This window comes from Protopterus annectens, chromosome 6.part0 (assembly GCF_019279795.1).
Source record: "Protopterus annectens isolate FY-2018-M chromosome 6.part0, PAN1.0, whole genome shotgun sequence".
In the NCBI taxonomy this organism is placed as follows: domain Eukaryota; kingdom Metazoa; phylum Chordata; order Ceratodontiformes; family Protopteridae; genus Protopterus; species Protopterus annectens.
Window position 1 is genome coordinate 1,660,840,450 of NC_056737.1, and position 21,238 is coordinate 1,660,861,687.

At 42.9% G+C, this 21,238-nt stretch overlaps 1 protein-coding gene across 3 annotated transcripts in view; it reads left to right on the plus strand.

Annotated features, from left to right (window-relative positions):
* The window catches only part of DYNC2LI1 (dynein cytoplasmic 2 light intermediate chain 1), a 1,063,586-nt gene that overhangs the window by 129,202 nt on the left and 913,146 nt on the right, over positions 1 to 21,238 (plus strand). For all 3 annotated transcript variants that reach the window (XM_044075072.1, XM_044075070.1, XM_044075071.1), the window contains one exon: positions 20,843 to 20,877. In XM_044075072.1, coding sequence (XP_043931007.1) covers positions 20,843 to 20,877 — 35 coding nt within the window. The remainder of the gene's footprint in view (positions 1 to 20,842; positions 20,878 to 21,238) is intronic.

Sequence of the window (21,238 nt, forward strand, 5' to 3'; positions counted from 1 at the left end):
ATGCTTCAGCAATTTCAGCAGAGTACAACACTGATCCACCTGTAGTCTTTCATCCTCTACTAAGGCAGTTTCTAAGAGGGATAAAAAACATCAACCCTCCAAGGAAACCAGCAGTGCCTACATGGGACCTTAACTTCATGTTGGAAAAATTAACTCTTCCTCCATTTGAACCTGCAGCATCTTCAGAACTACAGTTCCTATCTTGGAAGACTGCTTTCCTTCTGGCCATAACCTCAGCAAGAAGAGTATCTGAGTTACAGGCCCTCATGGCAGTACAGCCATTTCTCATTTTTCATCAGGACAGAGTCTCTTTGAGAACCAATCCTTCATTCATACCAAAGGTGGTATCCAGGGTTTCACTGAACCAAGCTATTCACCTGCCGACCTTCTTTCCAAATCCACAAAATAAAGGAGAGAAACTTCTGCATACTTTGGACATTCACAGACAGTTGTGCTACTACTTGGACAGAACTAAGACTTACAGAAAAACTGACCAACTCTTTGTAGCATATGCTGCTGGTGTACAAGGAAAAGCAATTTCCAAACAGACAATTTCAAAATGGATAGGAAATTGCATTCGGTTCTGTTACTCTTTTCATGGAAAAGCTGTGCCACCTAACATAAGGCCTCATTCCACCAGAGCAACAGCCACCTCCACAGCCTTCTTAAGAGGGGTGGCTACAAAGGACATTTTAGAAGCTGCTACATGGAGCTCCGTGCATACATTTTCCAAGCATTACAATTTGCCCTTGTATTCCAGATCCAGAGCAGGCTTTGCTAGTGCAGTCCTGCAGGGCATGTTAGCTACACCATCCTTTTCTTAGGTCCTACTTTCCCCAGCTGGGCTATGGTATTCTACCCATATGTAAGGACTGCAGATGCATCCTTGAAGGACATAGTACAGTTTTGTACTTACCATAAATTTAGATGTCCGATAGGTATGCATCTGCAGTCAGGTTTTCCCTCCCTCCTACCCCTCTGTGGTATACTATGGGTACATATCCCTCATTTTAGCTAGCTGGGGTTATCTTTTATGGTGTATTTGTTTTTTATTACTGTGCATGTTTGGAATGTTTTCATCTCTCCAAATTTAGCCTTACTTAGAGGGCAACTGGCATCTGGGGCAAGAAAAACTGAGGAAGATGGCGTCGGCTGACGTTTTTATATCCCAGGTGCTCTGACGTTGGGAAAGGGGCGACATCAGCCGACGCCGGACCCAGACTTTGGAATCCGGCCGACCGAAGGGCTGCCTGAGGCAGGACAACCCATATGTAAGGACTGCAGATGCATACCTATCGGACATCTACATTTATGGTAGGTACAAAAATGTACTTTTCTTCTGTTTCCTAAGTCACTACCCATTGTTTGAAATGTGTTTATGACTTTGCGGCTGCCACTTGAATTGTTTTGAGGAAGTTTGCCTTAGGCTACATTCTCTGAACCTCCCAAATGAGGTCAAGAATGAAACTTTGAATTCTGTTTTGCATAAAAAACTAATTTTCAGATTTCTGCTGCAAAGGTCATTAAAAAGTGTAAAGGGGGGGGGGGTGCTCTCATACTTTTTTAGCTCTCTTTCTCCAAGTTTACCAAGGAATTCTTTATTTTCCTTTTTGGTAAAGTTGAACAAGAGAACAAACAATCCTATCGGAATACTGGTAAATAGATATATACAAAGCAATGGCAAGGGGGATCTGAAAAAAAACCCTGCAACCCACCAAAACAAATGACCATCTATTACATTAGAATGACTATATGAGGGACTTTTTCCCCACCTCAGACAGTCTCTTAATCTTCCCAGAAAGTCTGAACCTTCATTTCTTTCTTTCTTTAGCAACAGATTGTTTCAAAAAGATGGGTTTCTGAATGCAATCCATCAAGGCTGCACATGGCTATGGGAGGCTCTCCTCCTTTCCATGGGTTTTCTCGTCATCCATCAGACTAGACTCTTCTTTTTCCTCCTGTCTTACAGCACGTGCTGCCTCAAGGTGTAGTAGAATTTGTCCCCCCTTCTCAATTAGGTAAAGAATTTTATTCAAAATATGTTTCTGGTGCCAAAGAAAGAATATTCATAGGACAATACTAGGCTATTGGCCCGGAGGCCCTTATAAGCCTAGCCAAGAATTTCTCCCATCTTCCCACAAAGTCAGCACCTGTTTTCCCTGTCCAGCAACAACACAGGTGGGATCCCAGGGGTATATTTTCTGTTTCCCATCCAGTTGTCCAGGTTCCTCGTAAAGAGAGCTACTGAGGTGCTCTGCTTGACATGGTGAGGAAGTCTGTTCCACAGATGGGGGAGTCGTCAGGACACAAATATATCACACCAACAAGTTGTATTAATGTCACAGACCAGGTTGAAGCCTTGCATGTGGGCTGTGTGAGTGGAGTTTGACTTACAGATATGCAGCAACTCGATCAAGGCTGAGTCTGAGAAGGCCTTGTATATCAGACACAGGTCACATCTGAGCAGTCTGTACGAGACTGAGTAGAAGGACACGGCATTTAGTCTGTCTGTATAGGATAGGTGTTTGAGACCCTGGAATTTTCTGGTCCGGAATCTCTGTGGTCTCTCCAATTGCTGCATGTGCTTGTCAAGGTACATTCCGAAAGGGGCATTGTACTCAATAATGGGTCTGATAAGGGTGGAGTACAGGGATGTTATGACCTCCTTGTTCCTGGATGACAATCCCTTACTTATGAGGTGGGCCATCTAGGAAAGCCTTCCTTACAACGGAGACAACGTGGTGGTCAAACATCAGGTTGCTATCAACCTGGGTGCCCAAGTCCCTCACAACTGGCTTAGTACATTGTTATTAATGTGATAATTAGTGGGGATACAATGTTCCCCAAAGGGGATAATGATGCATTTCTTGGCATTCAGTTTGAGGCCATGCTTCTGGTACCAGTTATTAGTTTGGTTAAGGCCCTCTTGGAGGATGTTCACATCACTAGGTGAATTTATGACAGTGCCCATCTTGCAGTCATCAGCAAACTTGGTCAACCACAGACCACTGGTTTTGGCTTGCACCTCAGAAAAGTATATCCCAAACAGTAGAGGCCCCAAGACCGATCCTTGGGGTACGCTGCTTGTTATGGGTCTACTACTAGAGGTGGCTTCCCCTATTTTGACTGAGTGGATTTTATCAGTGAGCCAGTTAGCTACTCATCTGGTAACATATGGGTTGATGATGCCTAGCTTGAGAGAGCTTATCTATTATGCCTGAGTGGGGAATAGTGTTGAAGGCTTTGGCTAGGTCAAGGTAGGTGCTGTGCATGGTCTTGCCCTCATCCATGGCTTTGATGACTGTTGTGAAGAAGGTGACCAAGTTTAACAGGCATGATCCCCCATTGACAAAACCAAACTGTGTGGGATCAAGCATTTGGAGGTTGCCACGTTGCCAATGTCCTTGTTTATAATGTCCATGATAATGCGTTCCATGGCCTTGCAGATCAGGCTAGTAGGCTCTCTAATAGCCTGGGTCAGTGGATGCTCCACCTTTCCTTCCTGAAATAGTTTGTGATAGTGCCAAGTTCAAAATGCTGTCATTTTACACTTATTACTCCTTCTGCCTTATTTGAGTTTCTTAGTGAATCTAGATTTAGAAGATGCATAGCATCACATTCCTATTCCTCCAGATTTCAGGCCTTTGTTAAGGCTTTGTGTGTCTGGATCCCATTATCAGTTCTCTCCTATCCTTTCATGCTATTCAGTGCTCAAAGAGTGTTCACAAAGTGTTTAGCTCCTGTGATAGCCAACTGCAGATTGCAGAATATGTGCATCTTTCCTTATTTAAACAACTTTATTTTTGCAGATTCTTTTTCAAAATGTCATGATTTTCCATCTCTTGGTTGAGAGATCTCCAACAAGGCTGAGATTTCAAGAGAATGTTTAGAAGTCCTCTCTGACTCCTTTTCACAGGATCTTTTTTTTTTTTTCTGGGGTGTCTGCAGAACACCTCAGTACAAAGAGATTTTCTTCCACAGGAAAAATTAGATCTGTATTTAGATCTTTTTTCTGGGGTTTTCCAATCAGACTTCCATTTTACCAAGGGAATTCCTCAAGGTTATGGGTCTCATGATTTCCATGATTCTTACAATACCTGTTGCAAGACTCCACATGAGAAAGATACAGTGGATGTCCTTCATGGATGCATCTGCAGTCATAACAAGTGGGTTGTCCTGTCGTCAGGCAGCCCTTCAGTCGGCCGGATTCCAAAGTCCGGGTCCGGCTTCGGCTGATGTCGCACTCCACCCGACGTCATCTCTGTTGGTCTTCGGGTATAAAGGCATCAGCCGACGCCATTTTCCTCAGTCTTTCTTGCCGCGTGGCGCCCGAAGCAGAAGCTGTTCGCAAGTGCCGGTCGGTCGGATCCAGAGATTACTTCTACCGAATACTACTTGAAGACTTCTAAAGCTAAGTACCCGTTGGGGACTCTTTCTTGCCTCAGCCGATGTCAGAAAAAGTTAACAATTGTTTAAACTGTGGGAAACAAATACCTCATAAAGATTTCCACTCTTACTGTCTGCCTTGTTTAGGCCCAGCCCACGGCGTAGCAGCCTGTTCGCCTGTGCTTCTTTCAACCGACGAACGCTTAGGCGCCGGTCGGAGTTTGCAGAACAGTTTTTCGGTTCTGATTTTGCGTACATTATGCCGCCGGATCCTCCGACTACCCAATCTAGCAAAACGCAAAGATAAAGACCGACACTCGCGGTCCGCGGTTTCGGCCGAAACCATGGTCAAGCAAACCGCGAGTGTCTCGGTTTCGGCGAAACCGAGAAAACTGAACAAAGTACAGCTGAACCTATTCCTACAACTGAGGCCCCTGCTACAACTCTTGAAACGACTTCAGAAATTTTACCCACTACGGTGGTTGACTTATCAGACACCATCCCCTTGCATGTTTCTACCCCAGCACGTGGTGCTGCTAGGCCTCCAGCAGCCATGTCCATTAAGGCCTTCGCCAGGGCTAAAGCAGCCAAGACTACTAAAACAGTGCCTGTTAAACCACCCACATCCAGGCCCTCTTCTAGTTCTCAAATGCTTACTTTGGCAGAAGATTTAATTTCTTTAATTAGAGGATCTCAATCTCACCCAGACAGGGCCTCTCAGCCCCCAGAGAAGAGACCTAGGGCAGAGGCCCCCGAGCCAGTGTCCTCTGATGATTCTGCTGATGAATCAGACATAACTGACCAGCCAGAGGCTCCCTTCTCCAATTTTGAAGATTCTGATGCTGAAGAATCTATCCCAGCTGCTTCCCCACCAGAAGAATTCTCCTTTGGGGAAACCTTGCATGCCATGCGAGAACAGTTCCAATGGCAGCAACAGGATTTTTCAGACTCCAGAAAAGACTTAGGACTTTTCTGCACCTCCCACAGCACAGGCCCTTAGCTATACCCCTGTTCTCTCTGTGGTGGATGATGCTTTCAATGATGTTTGCTCCGCTCCAGATTCTTTACCCCCAGCCCCTGCCAAACCAGACAGATTTTACAGGGTGCCAGATACTCATCACCACCTTTACAAGGCTGCACTTGCAGACCCAGAAACTATATCCCAGGGCCCCAAGGCAGTAGCAGCACCATAGCTAAAAACCCTATTCCTTCTGAAAGGGAAGCAAGGTCATTAGACAGATGGGGTAAAAGGTCTACACTTCAGCTACTCTCTCAGCTAGAGCTTTAAACTGTCAGTTTCACATGATACAATACCAAGAGTTTATGCTGGATCAGTTAACTAAAAAACTAACCACTGATGAATCTCTTGATAAGAAATATGTATTAGAGATGGTAAATAACATACAACAGGTTAGCAACCATTCCTTAAAATGTGGCTATGATGCACTGGAGGCTTCATTTAGATCAGCCATGACAGGCACAGTGATAAGAAGGCATGCATGGCTAAAGGAACAAGATTTACCGGATCATGTTAAAGCTAAGTTGCTAGATGCTCCTATGGACAAGACAAGTTTGTTTGGTACATCTACCCAGCAGGTTATGAAGAAAATGGAAGAAAAGGCAAAATCTGTTCAAACTGTTAAAGATTTCTTGCAGGTTCAACCCCCAAGGTTTAGCAGGAACTGGCCTGCCAAAAATTGGTCCTTTCCTGACTCCACAAAATTTCAAAGGGGCAGGAATAGACGTTACAGAGGCAGAAACCAATCCAGAGGAGGTGCCTACAGAGGAAGACAGTGGCAAGGTAACAACAGAGGCACAGACACAGCCACTGCCACTACATCAACACAACCACAGTGACTTAACCCTAAATCCGCCTACCAGGGAACAAATAGCAGCTCCTCTAGGCGGAAAGTTAACCTTATTTTCAAAGAACTGGCACTACATAACAAAGGACAAGTGGATTTTACAAACCATAGATCAAGGTTACCGGTTTCACTTCCACACTTTTCCAGTCAAAAGAGGAATGCCAAATCTACCTCCAAATCAAAAAACAGACGCTCTACGCCAGATAATGGAGTTAGCAAACATGAGAGCTGTGGAAAGAGTGCCAACAGCAGAGCAAGGAAAGGGTTCTACTCCAGACTATTCCTAGTTCCAAGAAAGGAAAAAGTTGGAGACCAATTCTCGACCTGTCCACCTTAAATACATACATCATTGTCCCAAAATTCAAAATGCTGACCTTACAGCAACTTCTTCCCATGCTGGGCAAGGAGTCTTGGCTGGTAACTCTAGATCTCAAGGAGGCATACCTGCATGTCCCCATTCGACCAATCTGCAGAAGATACCTCAGATTTCTTGCAGGATCAGAGCACTATCAATTCTCAGCATTGCCTTTGGCTTATCTACTGCCCAGAGTATTCACAAAATGCCTGGCATCAGTAATCGCCATTGCAGACTTCAGGGAATTCAAATTTACCCATACCTGGACGACTGCCTGCTACAAGGGGACAACAAAGGCAAGCTGACAACAGATTTACAAAGGGTCATTTACTTGCTACAAGCACTGGGATACACAGTCAATTTACAAAAGTCAAGGCTGATACCATCCCAAACAAGGACATTCTTGGCTGAATTGGACACAGTAAAACAAATGGCATTCCTGACTACAGAAAAACAAAAGAACTCCCTCTATACTTCTTGGCACTAACAAAACTGAACAAGTTAACAGCAAGAAAAGTACTGCAGGCCTTGGGCTTCATGGCATCATGCATAATCTTGGTTCCATTTGCCAGACTACATATGAGAAAACTACAGTGGTACCTAAAGAATTTATGGTCCCAACACAGACACAGTCTAGAAACAGAAATCCCACTAATTCCATGCTTAAAACAGGAGTTCCTATGGTGGGCTCAGGCATGCCAGTCAAACCCAGGCCTACCCTTTCGCAGATGTCAAGCAAGCCAGACCATCACAACAGACGCTTCAGACCTAGGATGGGGGGCCCACATGCTGGACAAATGCTTGCAAGGATTGTGGACACAGGATCAACTTCAACTGCACATCAACCTAAAAGAAATGCTGGCAGTAAAACTGGCAATCCAAAAGTTCAAACCATTTCTCAAAGAGGGCCAGTTGATGATAAGGACAGACAACACCACAGTCATGTGGTACATCAACAAACAGGGAGGCACTCATTCATACCCCTATGCAGAATGACCTTGGAGCTGTGGACCCTGGCACTCAGCTACAACATCCAGTTACAGGCAATATTTGTACCAGGGAAAGACAATACCCTAGCAGACATATTAAGCAGAACCACTCGATGCCCACGAATGGAAGCTTCACCCGACATCTTCAAGACCATCTCAAAGAAATGGGGAATGCCACAGATAGACCTATTCGCATCACCTCTCAATCACCAGCTCAAAAAATTCTGCACAAGGACATTCCACCCATTAGCATGGAAAGTGGATTCGCTCTCTTCCAACTGGAAAGGCCTAACAGCATATGCATTCCCGCCTCTTCCTTTGATACACAAGCTACTACTGAAAATCAAGGAAGAACGCCCAAGGATAATCCTGATAGCTCCAAACTCGCCAAGACAACACTGGTACCCACTACTGAGGAGCATGTCTCGAACAATATGTGGACAATTCCCTGATGCCTTTGATGTTAACGCAGAACAACTACAGCATCATACATCCAAACCTAAAACCTTGCAACTGACTGCATGGAACATCACATAACAGCAGCTATTCCAGAACTTTCCCAAAGAGTTAAAGACATTATTCTTGAAGCACGCAGACCTTCAACAAGAAGGAACTATGCTGGAAAATGGAAAAGGTTTGTCATCTGGAGTACGGAAAGAGGAAAAGATGTGTCAAACATAGATATGCCTAACATTCTGGAGTATCTGGCCAAACTTCTTCATTCAGGCCTGTCCTACTCCTCCATCAAGATACATGCATCAGCTATTTCAGCAGAATACAGCTTTGATACACCTGTTTTTTCGCACCCTTTGCTCAGGCAATTCCTCAGAGGAATCAAGAATGTAAAACCTCCAAGAAAACCACCATTACCAGCTTGGGATTTAAACTTTGTGCTAGAAAAGTTGACACTAGCACCCTTTGAACCAGCAGCAACAGCAGACCTACAACACCTGTCATGGAAAACTGCTTTCCTACTGGCAATTACTTCAGCAAGGAGGGTTTCAGAACTACAGGCCTTAATGGCAGTGCAACCCTTCCTAATCTTCCACCAAGATAGAGTGTCCATGAGGACTAATCCTACATTTATGCCTAAGGTGGTATCCAGAGTGTCTTTAAACCAGGCAATCCACCTACCTACCTTCTTTCCCAACCCACAAAACAGAGGGGAAAGAATACTGCATACCTTGGATGTACATAGACAGCTACGCTACTACTTGGACAGAACAAAAATAGCAGAAAGACTGACCAACTTTTTGTAGCCTATGCAACAGGAAGGGAAGGAAAAGCTATTTCCAAACAGACAATCTCCAAATGGATAGGAAATTGCATACGATTCTGTTACTCCTTCCATGGAAAACCAATTCCACAGAACATAAGACCTCATTCTACAAGGGCAACAGCCACTACCACAGCCTTCTTACGAGGAGTGGCAACCAAAGACATTATTGAGGCGGCTACTTGGACCTCCGTGCATACATTTGCCAAGCATTATAATTTGCCTCTATATTCCAGATCCCGAGCAGGGTTTGCCACTGCTGTACTGCAAGGGATCCTAAACACACCATAATCTACTTTTATCCTCCTCCCTAGTTGGCTATGGTATTCTACCCACTTGTTATGACTGCAGATGCATCCATGAAGGACATAGTACAGTTTTGTACCTACCATAAATGTAGATGTCCGAACTGGATAGCATCTGCAGTCAGGATTACCCTCCCTCCATCCCTCTGTGGTACTCCTAGGGTGTTTACCCTTCTAATAGCTAGCTGTTGGGGGGGAGTCTTTTATGGTGTATTTGTTTGTGTATATGTACATACATGCTTATTGTTGTGTTTACCTCTATCTATTTGGAAACATTGGCATCTATCCAAATTTTAGCCTGCAAGAGGGCTACTGGCATCTGGGGCAAGAAACACTGAGGAAAATGGCGTCGGCTGATGCCTTTATACCCGAAGACCAACAGAGATGACGTCGGGTGGAGTGCGACATCAGCCGAAGCCGGACCCGGACTTTGGAATCCGGCCGACTGAAGGGCTGCCTGACGACAGGACAACCCACTTGTTATGACTGCAGATGCTATCCAGTTCGGACATCTACATTTATGGTAGGTACAAAACTGTACTTTTCTGAAATCGCTGCAGTGCAAGCAACAACAACCTTTGACTTTTTAAACCCAGATTTTAGGATTTATAGAGGAAGATTGCATAGTGGAGGCAACAAATTACTCTGAATCTAGCTCTCCTACTCTCCCCTCCTGCTCCAGCATACTCAGTCACAATAGGCGCCACTAACTTTGCTTGGAAAAGAAAAGATAGACAAAAACACATCAACATAAAAGATATGTTGGCTTTTATAAATGCTCTCAACTCTCTGAATTCTGCTTGGACCCTGGGACATTGTCAAGTGTTTACTGACAACACTGCGGTGATGTGGTATATAAACAGGCAAGGGGGAACACGATCTTGTCCAGACTAGTCATGTTAGCTTGGGATATAGCTTCACAACACAATTTCATTCTACAGGCATCTGAGCCAAACTGGTGGTAGACAAGCTGAGCAGGACCAGGACAGACTCTTACAAATGGAAACTGAATCAGCGGGTTTTAAAGACTTGATCCATCTGTGGAAAAAACTCAAGTAGATCATTATACTTCCTCTCTAAACAATCGATTGGCAAAATTCTGCTCCAAGACTCCATGCAATAAGGCCTGGAAGACAGATGTATTTTCTTTTCTTTGGACTGGTATGTTTCTGTATCTTTTTTTCACCTTTTTCCACTTATTTCCAAAGTACTTTTTAAGATTCAAAAGGACTCCTTAAAGGTTATTGTGGTGACTCCCTTTTGGTCCAGGCAACAGTGGTGTTCTCCCTTTCTTTTGGAAATGGTCAGGAGCAATTACTGCATGTTTCCTCATAGACTGAATTTACTCACACAAGATAAGGGCTGTTTGATAAATCCCAACCCCAAACAACTGCAATTGACTGCCTGGATGATAGGGTTTTAATACTTTGGGTAATTTATAAGGAGCTGTTTGTGTTTTTCTGGAGGCAAAGGTCATAAATGAAAACCTAGAATTGCTGACTGCTGCCTGTAGTTTAAAATAAAGCAGAGGTACCTTTCTACCTCCCATCAGTCCAACTTATAAACAATTTCACTCCCTGTTCCATTTTTAACTAACCAACTTTAGGTAAATCTGTATTCTAGAGATGAAATGTCATGCTTTAGGATCTGTTATTATGGGCTAAATGTGTCCTAAGAATCTTAAAATTAAAGAGCACGCCACGATAATAGCTGTTACTTCATTGGTAAACAGATAGTAGATAACAAAGTTCCCACTAATCTGTGTAAAGGGATGGACCCCCCAAGAAAAATAAAAACTGTTGGTTTATCTCTGCATTTTTGTGTATCACCAGGGTATTGGAAAGGATTATATATGAAAAGTTTACCAGCTACAGTGAGAGAAACTGTTCCTACACTCTTGGTCATTGTAGTTATGGGTGTGACGATTGGAGGTGCTGCCAGCACAGCTGGCTGGAATTTTGTAAATAATTATGTCATTTGTGAATATAAAACTGATTAATACAAGGTGATTGTGTTACAAATGTATTAGAACTGTATGTCATGTGTATATCAAACTGATTTGTACAGATGTTTGTGTTGAAAAGGTATTTGTAAAGTGCTTATGTTTGAACTGTATCCACTGTATCCTACTGGAGAGAACAGACATGTACATGCACTGTTGTAACTGTTTAAATGTATATGTTTTAACAGAGGAACTGGAAGGTTAACCTCAGTCCAGCAAACTTTAAAATATATCTGAAAATAAATCACTTTAAAGGCTAGGCCATAAAAATGCTATCTTACAGGTTTCGGTGCAGCCAGAGACACAAAGTCTGTACTAGGAAGCTTTCTGTATTTGTCTTTGGGGTGAACTAATTACTACTCTGGAAGCATGGAGGTATGAAATTGTTATATGACTTCCAGCACCTGCCACAGATCTGAGCAAAAGCCCTTGTATGTGTATTTTTAAAAGTAGGTGCTAAATGCTGCCAGCTTCCAGCAATGAGGGTTTGCATGGGAACTTGAAGTTAGATGACCAGAAGTGATGTCATTCTGCAAGCTATCCCAAAAGTAATATTTTAGATATTATTTTGAGAAGTCTCTTAGTGAGACTGAGCATTCTGTATTTTGTCTTGGGCCTGGCAACAAGAAGGACCATTCACCACAGCATCTATCTTGCTCTGTTAAGTAAGTAGGGAATAATATAATGCTCTTAGATTCAATCAGGAATATAGTGAAGCTTAGTTTAGATGTTGTTTTTCTTTATTTGTCTGAGCCTGTTGTTCAGTGTTATTTTAAATATTTCCTGTTATGTGAACTCAGATGTCACTGTGAATATATACTTAGTATTTTCTTATTTTCTTATTAAATATATTTAAACCTTTCATTGTGGCTGATCTTTGTATATATATTTAAGCTTTGAGAGTATTTGCATATTTATTTGGTGATCGTGTGTGGGCCATTCCTAATAGCCTTGCTCTTGGTCAAACTACCATTTGTATTAATTTCACTAAGTATATTGGGTACCCATGGAAGAGCCTTAAGGTAGCTGGCAGGTGTGTCTGGTGGCTGTCATTACTGCATTATAGTCTGGGCAGAAGTGTGCATAGCTAGTAAACCTGTGACAGCCTTTCCCGTGTGTGTGTGTGTGTATACATCAAATCTCAGAGTATGTGTGTGTCAGCTACTTGGGCAGGGACATGAAACACTGGTTGAACAGAGAGGCTGCTGGAGGTCTTGGCTTGGACACTGAGCTGAGATCTCAACTCTGTAGCTGTGCCAGTGGGGAGTCTTACTGGGGATCTAGAGAAAGAGAGAGAAACCAGCCTTGGACTGACTGTATTCGCAGTGTGTTCTTAAGGGAAATTGTGCTTGATTGAGTTTGATGCAGAGAGCTGCTTCTGGAGATAGTGTGTGTGTGTACCTGATGTCCTCTAAATGAACGTTCCCCACAGGTGTCAGTGGTGAGGATTGAGGCTCCTTGATTACTGGCGTAGAGGTGGGGGTGTCACAATAGTAATAAGTACTGCTTACTGCACTTTAGAGCAGCAGCTGAACCCAAACTATATTTTGGTATGTTTGCTATTGGGACAACTGTGGTAAGGAAGCAATGTAAGCTTGATTTTATTTTATTTAAATACGTGGTAGCTAAATGTGATAAATTTCCTTGTATTTGTAAGAGATTTTGCGCGATCCATATAACTCTGCTGTTAAGGGCTGATGTTCATCGTGTTACTCTGCTGCAGTCATTACACTTGGGTTATCCTGTTGTCAGGCGGTCCCGCAGTCGGCCGGATTTCCAAAGTCTTGGTCCGACGTCGGTTGCAGTCGCCTCATCCTTGACATCAGTGCACCAGTGGTACATATATTGCAACCGACGCCATTTTCTTCAGTCTTTCTTGCCGCGCGGTGCCCCAAGCAGAAGCAGTTCGCAAGTGCCGGTCGGTCGACTCCTGAGATTTTCGAATTCAAATTTCAGACCGAACTCTTCTATAAAGCTAAGTACCCCATTGGGGAAACTTTTCTTGCCTCAGTCCGATGTCAGAAAAAGTTAACAATTGTATTTCTTGTGGGAAACAAATACCTGATAAGGATTTTCATTCTTATTGCATACCTTGCCTAGGCCCTGATCACGACGTCACTTCTTGTCGTTTTTGTGCTAGATTTAATAAACGTATTATCAAAAGACGATTTGATTTTGCACGACACTTTTTTGGCAGAAAATTTAATTATAACATGCCATTGGAGCTCCTGACTACCGGCGTGCACAAAAAGCGCAGGGATAAGGATCGACAGCCCAGGCCTAAGCCCGATTCCGAGGCATCGGTTGATCTGGTCTCCGGTTCTCTGGTTATCAGTGAGGCTCCGACGCAGCCTCTGACTACTGCAGTTCAAGAAACCGAGACCGCTACAGATATTGTGACGGAATGTACTAGGCCGACGCAGCCTTTTACTTCAGGCCCTACTGACGATTTACCTTCCAAGGACGTCGGTGCTTCTGAAACGCCATCGGTTTCTGAAGGCGTTTTCAGACCGATGACTCTTACAGTCAAAATGTTTTCCAAGTCGAAGACTCCTTCCAAACCGAAAAAGGCTTCACTTCAGTCTCCTGTTCAAGGCCCTATGCCTAAGAAACAGATGCTCAAGATGGCTGAAGATTTGATTTCTCTTATCAGGGGTTCTCAGCCTCTTCCTGACAAAAGGCCTAGACTAGAGGAAGAATCTGCTTCCTCTGATCAACTGTCTATTTCTTCGGATTCCTCTGAGGACCACGACTATTCCTTCTCTCCTTATGAAGATTCTGATGCTGAGGACTCTATTCCCTCGGCTTCCCCTCCAGAAGATTACTCTTTTGGGGAAACTTTACACACTATGAGGGAACATTTTCACTGGGAAGGTCAGGATTACTCTGATTCCAAGAAAAGGCTCAGAGATTTTCTTTTACTCCCCCAACACAGACCTCTAGCCATCCCTCCTGTTTTGGACATTGTGGATGATGTCTATTTAGAATCCAGTTTCAACCCTGACTCTCTGCCTCCTGCTCTGGCCAAGCCTGACAGATACTACAGAGTACCTGATTCCCACAAATTTCTTTACAAAACCCCAGTAGCTGACTCAGAGACTATCTCCCAGGGTCCCAAGGGGGCTAAGGCTTCCATGGCTAAAAGTCCAGTACCTTCTGAAAGGGATTCAAGAGCACTAGACAGATGGGGGAAAAAGGTTTACACCTCAGCCACTTTAGCTATGAGAGCTCTAAACTGTCAATTTGATATGCTTAAGTATCAGCAATGTCTGATCTCTCAGTTAAAACAAAAGATAACCACCCTCCCTCAACAATCTGAATTAAAGAAGTACAGGATTTGTTGCACGCCACAGAGCAGGTAGGGAAACATACCTTGCAATGTGGGTTTGATTCTTTAGAGGCCTCCTGCAGAGCAGCTATCACTGGATCAGTTATACGTAGGCATGCCTGGTTAAAGGAACAAAGTCTGCCTGATCATGTTAAAGCAAAACTACTAGATGCTCCCTTACAGCAGGATGTTCTTTTTGGTGTTAAAGCAGAAGAAGTTTTAAAGAAAATGGAAGATAAGGCAAACAGTCAAAGATTTCCTACAAGTACAACCCCCTCGCTTCAGCAGAAACTGGCCAACAAAAAATTGGTCCTTTCCAGCCACTGACAGGCCTCAGAGGGGTAAATACAGGCGCCCAAGGGGCAGAGGACAACCACAAGCTCAGTATAAATCTCGCCAATGGGGCACTCCAATCCAGAAGGGAGGAGAAGACAGGTCTCAACCCACCAGAAGACAAACTCAATGACTTGCACCTCAGCTGGCCAAACAAAACTCTTTTGTCAGCCCCCCTGGGGGGAAAGCTAGCACTATTTGCAGACAACTGGCACATGTTCACAAAGGACAAATGGGTACTAGACATAATTTTATGAGGATACAGATTCCACTTTCACACCTTGCCAATAAAAAGAGGAATGCCACACCTGCCACAAAATCAAAGGGCAGAGGCTCAAAAACAAATTACAGCTCTCATGGCCATGAGAGCCATTCAAAGGGTACCAACTCAAGAGCAAGGCCAATGATTTTACTCAAGACTCTTCCTAGTACCCAGAAAAGAAAATGCTTGGAGACCAATTCTTAACCTTTCAATTCTAAACACTTACTTACAAGTTCCCAAATTCAAGATGCTAACACTACAGCAGCTACTTCCCATGTTGGGCAAGGAAGCATGGCTGGTAACGTTGGAGCTCAAGGAGGCATACCTGCATGTCCCTATCAGACAAAGTTGCAGAAGATACCTCCATTTTATTGCAGGTTCAACCCATTATCAATTCTCTGCACTGCCCTTAGGCTTATCTACTGCGCTCAGAGTATTCCCAAAATGCCTGGCACCAGTCATTGCATACTGCAGACAAAGAGGAATCCAAATATATCCATACCTGGATGACAGCCTCATTCAAGCAGAAAGAAAAGACATTCTCTTACAACATCTGGCTTTTGTGAAGCAACTACTGAATTGTCTGGGGTACACAGTAAATGAAAAGAAGTCAAAACTAGTACCCTCGCAAAAAATGACATTCCTGGGTGCCATCTTGGACACAATGGCCCAGAAGGCTTATCTTACACCAGACAAGCAATTACTACTGACTCAATATTTCAAAACAATGGCAACAAAGACCCAATTAACTGCAAGAAAAATTCTGCAGGCTTTGGGCTTCATGGCATCTTGCATTCTGATAATACTATTTGCAAAACTGCATATGAGGAAATTACAGTGGTACCTAAAAAGCGTATAGTCTCAACACAGTCACAGCTTGGACACAGTGATATCTCTCATTCCCTGCCTTCAACAGGAATTTCTATGGTGGGCACAGGCATGTCACCTCAACAAGGGTCAGCCTTTCACCTTGCCCCCACCCAGGCAAACTATCACAACAGATGCTTCAGACTATGCCTGGGGGGCACACATGGCAGGGCAATGCAGTCAAGGCCTATGGACTGCAGAACAAAGAAAACTGCACATAAACTAAAAAGAGATGCTAGCTGTACAGAAAGCTCTGACAGCCTTCAAGGATCTACTACAGCCTGGACAACTTGCAATAAAGACGGACAACACCACGGTAATGTGGTACATAAACAAAAAAGGGGGCACACATTCCTACCCTCTTTGCAGGCAAGCAATAATCTTATGGAACACAGCTCTGGCCTACCAAGTCCAGTTACAAGCTCAATTCCTGCCAGGACAGAAAAAACACATTGGCAGACGACCTAAGCAGAAACATCAAAAATCCCCACGAGTGGAAGCTAGACCCACAAATATTTACAATGATAACTCAAAGATGGGGTCTACCAAATATAGACCTGTTTGCCAGTCCTGAAAACTACCAGCTGACAAAATTTTGTACAAGGACATTCCACCATCAAGCTTGGAAAGTGGACGCTCTCTCCTTCAGTTGGAAAAACCTGAGAGCATATGCCTTTCCTCCATTACCTCTTCTCACAAAGGTTCTTTTGAAGGTCAAAAAGGAGAAACCTCGAATGATTCTCATAGCCCCAGACTGGCCACGCCAGCACTGGTACCCACTATTGAAGAATATGGCTCACAGCCCACCATGGATATTGCCTCAAATACCTCATTTGCTCATGCAGCAAGACAAGCAGATTCTACACAGCCAGATCAAAACATTAAACCTGGCTGCATGGCAAATCAATTAAGCATCCAACCAGCCTCTCTTTCACAAGCAGTGCTGGATGTTATTCTAGAAGCCAGGAGGTCAAGCACCAGGAAGGCTTACTCGGACAAATGGAAAAGGTTTTCTGCTTGGAACCAAGCTAAAGGCCAAGATGCAACTCAGCCTCATATGCCTCACATTCTGCAGTATTTAGCTGAGATGTTGCATAAAGGACTTTCCTTCTCCTCAATTAAAATCCATGCTTCAGCTATTTCAGCTCACTACGACACGAATCCACCTTTATTTTCAAATCCTCTCCTAAGGCAGTTCCTCAGAGGGGCAAAAAACATTAGACCACCTAGAAGAACTCCTACACTAACATGGGACCTCAATTTTGTTCTGGAAAAACTAACGTTACCTCCCTTTGAACCAGCTTTTTCTGCAGACCTTCAGTTCCTATCTTGGAAGACTGCTCTACTCCTGGCAATAACTTCTGCTAGAAGGGTTTCAGAATTGCAGGCACTTATGACAGTGGAACCTTTCCTCATTTTTCATCAAGACAGAGTTTCTCTACGAACTAATCCTTCCTTCATGCCTAAGGTGGTTTCCAGTGTAGCTCTAAATCAAACCATCCACCTACCCACTTTCTACCCCAATCCACAGAACAAAGGTGAGAGACTCCTGCATTCCTTGGACATTCACAGGCAGCTTCATTACTACTTGGACAAAACTAAGGCTTTCAGAAAAGCTGACCAGCTCTTTGTTTCCTGTGCTACAGCCTCTCAAGGGAAGGCCATATCCAAGCAAACCATTTCTAAATGGATAGGCCATTGCATCCGATTCTGCTACACCCATCATGGGAAACCAGTTCCTCCTACCATTAGATCCCACTCTACCAGGGCAACAGGTACCTACAGCCTTTCTCAGGGGGGTTCCTACCAAGGAAATCTTAGAAGCTGCAACTTGGAGTTCAGTGCACACCTTCACCAAACACTATCACTTACCTCTTTATTCTAAGTCCAGGGCAAGCTTCGCCACTGCAGTTTTGCAGGGCCTCATTGCCTCCACTAACCCTCTATGATGCCTCCACCCTACCTTAGCTTTGGGACTCAACCCAAGTGTAATGACTGCAGCAGGGTAACACGATGAACATAGTACAGTTTTGTACCTACCATAAATGTAGATATTTGAGTGTTCACCCTGCTGCAGTCCAGGTTACCCTCCCTCCAACCCCTCTGATCTACTGGCTAACCCTCTGCTATGCCTTACTGATGTATTTGCTTATAGCTGAAGGGATTTTGTGTTTGTACAGTTTTCACACTATTTGGTACTAATTTGGATCACCTTTTTGGGGGCACCTGACATCTGGGGCAAGAAAAACTGAAGAAAATGACGTCAGTTGCAATATATGTACCCCTGGCGCACTGACGTCAGGGATGAGGTGACTGCAACCGACGTCGGACCAAGACTTTGGAAATCCGGCCGGCTGCGGGACCGCCTGACGACAGGATAACCCAAGTGTAATGACTGCATCAGGGTGAACACTCGAACATCTACATTTATGGTAGGTACAAAACTGTACTTTGTGACTACAAGCATTATGTCAGAATTGCTTATGTTAGTCTGTTAAAAACACTATCAGTAGTATGTCACACTTGTTGCTTCTAACTATTTGGAGTAGAGGGCAGAAGCTGTTTTCAGGCTAAGAGCAATGACTCCACCCTGTTATTGGCCGACTGCTACAGTGTTACAATCTGTATAATGTCATCTTGAAAGGGCAGTACAGAGGACTAGCTAGGTAACTTGGAGGCCAGGGCAAGACCTTCATTTGGCATCCCCCCAAACACATGAAGAGCAAAAAAAGAGGAATATTTTAAGCAATTTCCTTCTAAAAATGCATACTAGTGAGCTAGAAAAGCATGTTATTTTAGAAACTTTCTACGTTTATAACAGCAAGCAGTATTTTTAACTTTGATCCTGCTGTGAAGTGACATTTGAGTTTCTGACTTTATAATCCTTCAGAAAATGCATGCTATCGCAAAATACGTTTTTCTACTAACTTTCTATGGTTATAACAGCAATATTTTAAACTTTTTCCCTGATATGACTTCTCTAACTTGAAGCCGCTAAGTAATGACTGACATCAGTTTCAGACTTCATGCCTTTTAGAAAAATGTGTACTAGTGCAAAACACATTATTTTAGCAACTTGAACTATATAACACGACATATTTTACACTTTATCCCTGAAGTTATTCCATGCCAACTTGAAATCACTAGATAATGAGATAGACATTTTGAGTTTCAGACTTCATATCCTTCAGAAAAATACACGCTAGTTCAAAATAGATTATACTAACAAGCAACTTTCTAAGTTTATGACAGCAAGCAGTATTTTACCGTATGTCCACCGTGTGATCCTCCCCCACAACTTAAATCATTAAAAGATAGACATTTCAGCTTCAGACTTCATATCCTTCAGAAAAATGCAAATTAGTGCAAAACGTACTGTTTAAACAACTTTAAGTTTATAACAACAAAGTCATATTTTCCACTTTGTTCCTGATGTGATCTCCTCAACTTGAAGTCAGTAGATAATGACCCAGACATTGAGTTTAAATCATATCCTTCAGAAAATGTATAGTAGTGCAAAACAAATTATTCCAGCAACTTTTAAGTTTATACCATGACATTTACTACACTTTGTACCTGATTTGATTCCCCACTCCCCCAGTTTGAAGTCACCAAATGATGACACAGACACTTGAGTTACAGACTTGTGCTATATCCTTCAGAATATGCTTATTAGTGCAGAACGCATTTTAGCAACTTTCTAGGTTTGTAACATCAATATTTTAAATTTTGCCTCAAGTCACGAACCATGACAGACATTAAACTTTCATACTTCTAATTCCTCAAAAAATGCATACTAGTGCAAAACATGGCCAGCGCTGCCCTACCCAGTGCCCACTTATAACTGTGTTGTTGCACTACTTATCCTGAACAAACAGATAATAAACTATTAGTAATAAAGTAGGCTGTACTCATTATCAGCAAGAGTTTGAAATTGGCCATATACTTGACCTCTATTTACTCTATTACTGACTACCTACCTATGTCAGAATATGAAAACAGGACAGCTCAGTGTGACCTTAAAAGAGATTTTGAAACTGTAGCCTACCCATTTCTTCTGTCAAAACACATATCAGATGGAGTTAGTGACAGGCCTGTAGCATGTAGCATGTATCTTACTAGTGCCAGGCATGTTTGCCACTTTGCGTACTGTACCAGACTGATGGTGAGCTTTTTTTTTTTCTCAGACACTGCACAAGCTCCAGATCCAGGCCTCTATTCTGTCCAGTAAAAAAAAAAAAAGGGCAATATAGCAGTCTAATTCTGAATCCAGTATTTTAAAATAAATTAAAGTACTAGCACCCTACAAATTTCAAAAGAAATAAAAGAACAGGTACGTATGTAACACTGCTTGCACACAGTGATTTGTAACTGTCTGCTCTCCCCTGCCCCTCCACCCAGCTACCAATCAGAAGCCTTTGGAGGTGGTGCCTCAGGTTCTTTGTTTATATAAAATGATGAGCAGTTGCTTGGGTAAAGGGATGTCTAAAGGGGGTGGGGAGCAGGCAGAAAGTATGGCATTACCATTAGGGTAAATTATTTAAAAAAAGGTGTAAACTATTTTTTTTTCATTATTTATTTTAGATGCATTTTACCCCATGTAAGCTAGTGCCTGGGGTGACTATTTCCTTCACCCCGCCCTTTCTGTGCTACTGGGGTGGTATACCACTCTGCCATTCAGTATTGCATCCCATTGTCCAGTATAGCAGCAGAATTCCAGATTCAGTAATGTTTTACCTGTCTTTTAACGGACATAGCAGTACATTCTTGTTTTGGCTTGTCAGGATTTTTTTCAGCAATAGTTATGAATAGTACTTGTGTAATGTGCTTAAGATGCTGGATAATTAATCTTTTTTTTCATTTTGCATTAACAGGGAAAGACAACTCTCATCCTGAGATTTCTTGACAGGTAAATATTTTTAATACATATTAAGCAGTGTTTTTCTTCTTTTGGATACAGGTGAGAACTCTATGATACCACATTCAGCTTGACTGGTGGTACCGTCTCTCATATTTTAATTTTTCCTTTTATTAGGCAACTTTCATTAATGCAGCTCTGTTACACTATGATGGTGCGTGCATAAGTAAACACGTCTGATGTTTCTGGTTCATGACTGCATGGCATGCATACTCTACCTCTTTATGTACATAATGAAAAAAGTTTGACTTGCAGCTACATGCTGGAGAGGTCATCAACTTTTAATAACACATTTTAGCATTTTCATAGAATAAATATGATCATGTAGTTGCATTTGGTCAAGTCAGTGAGA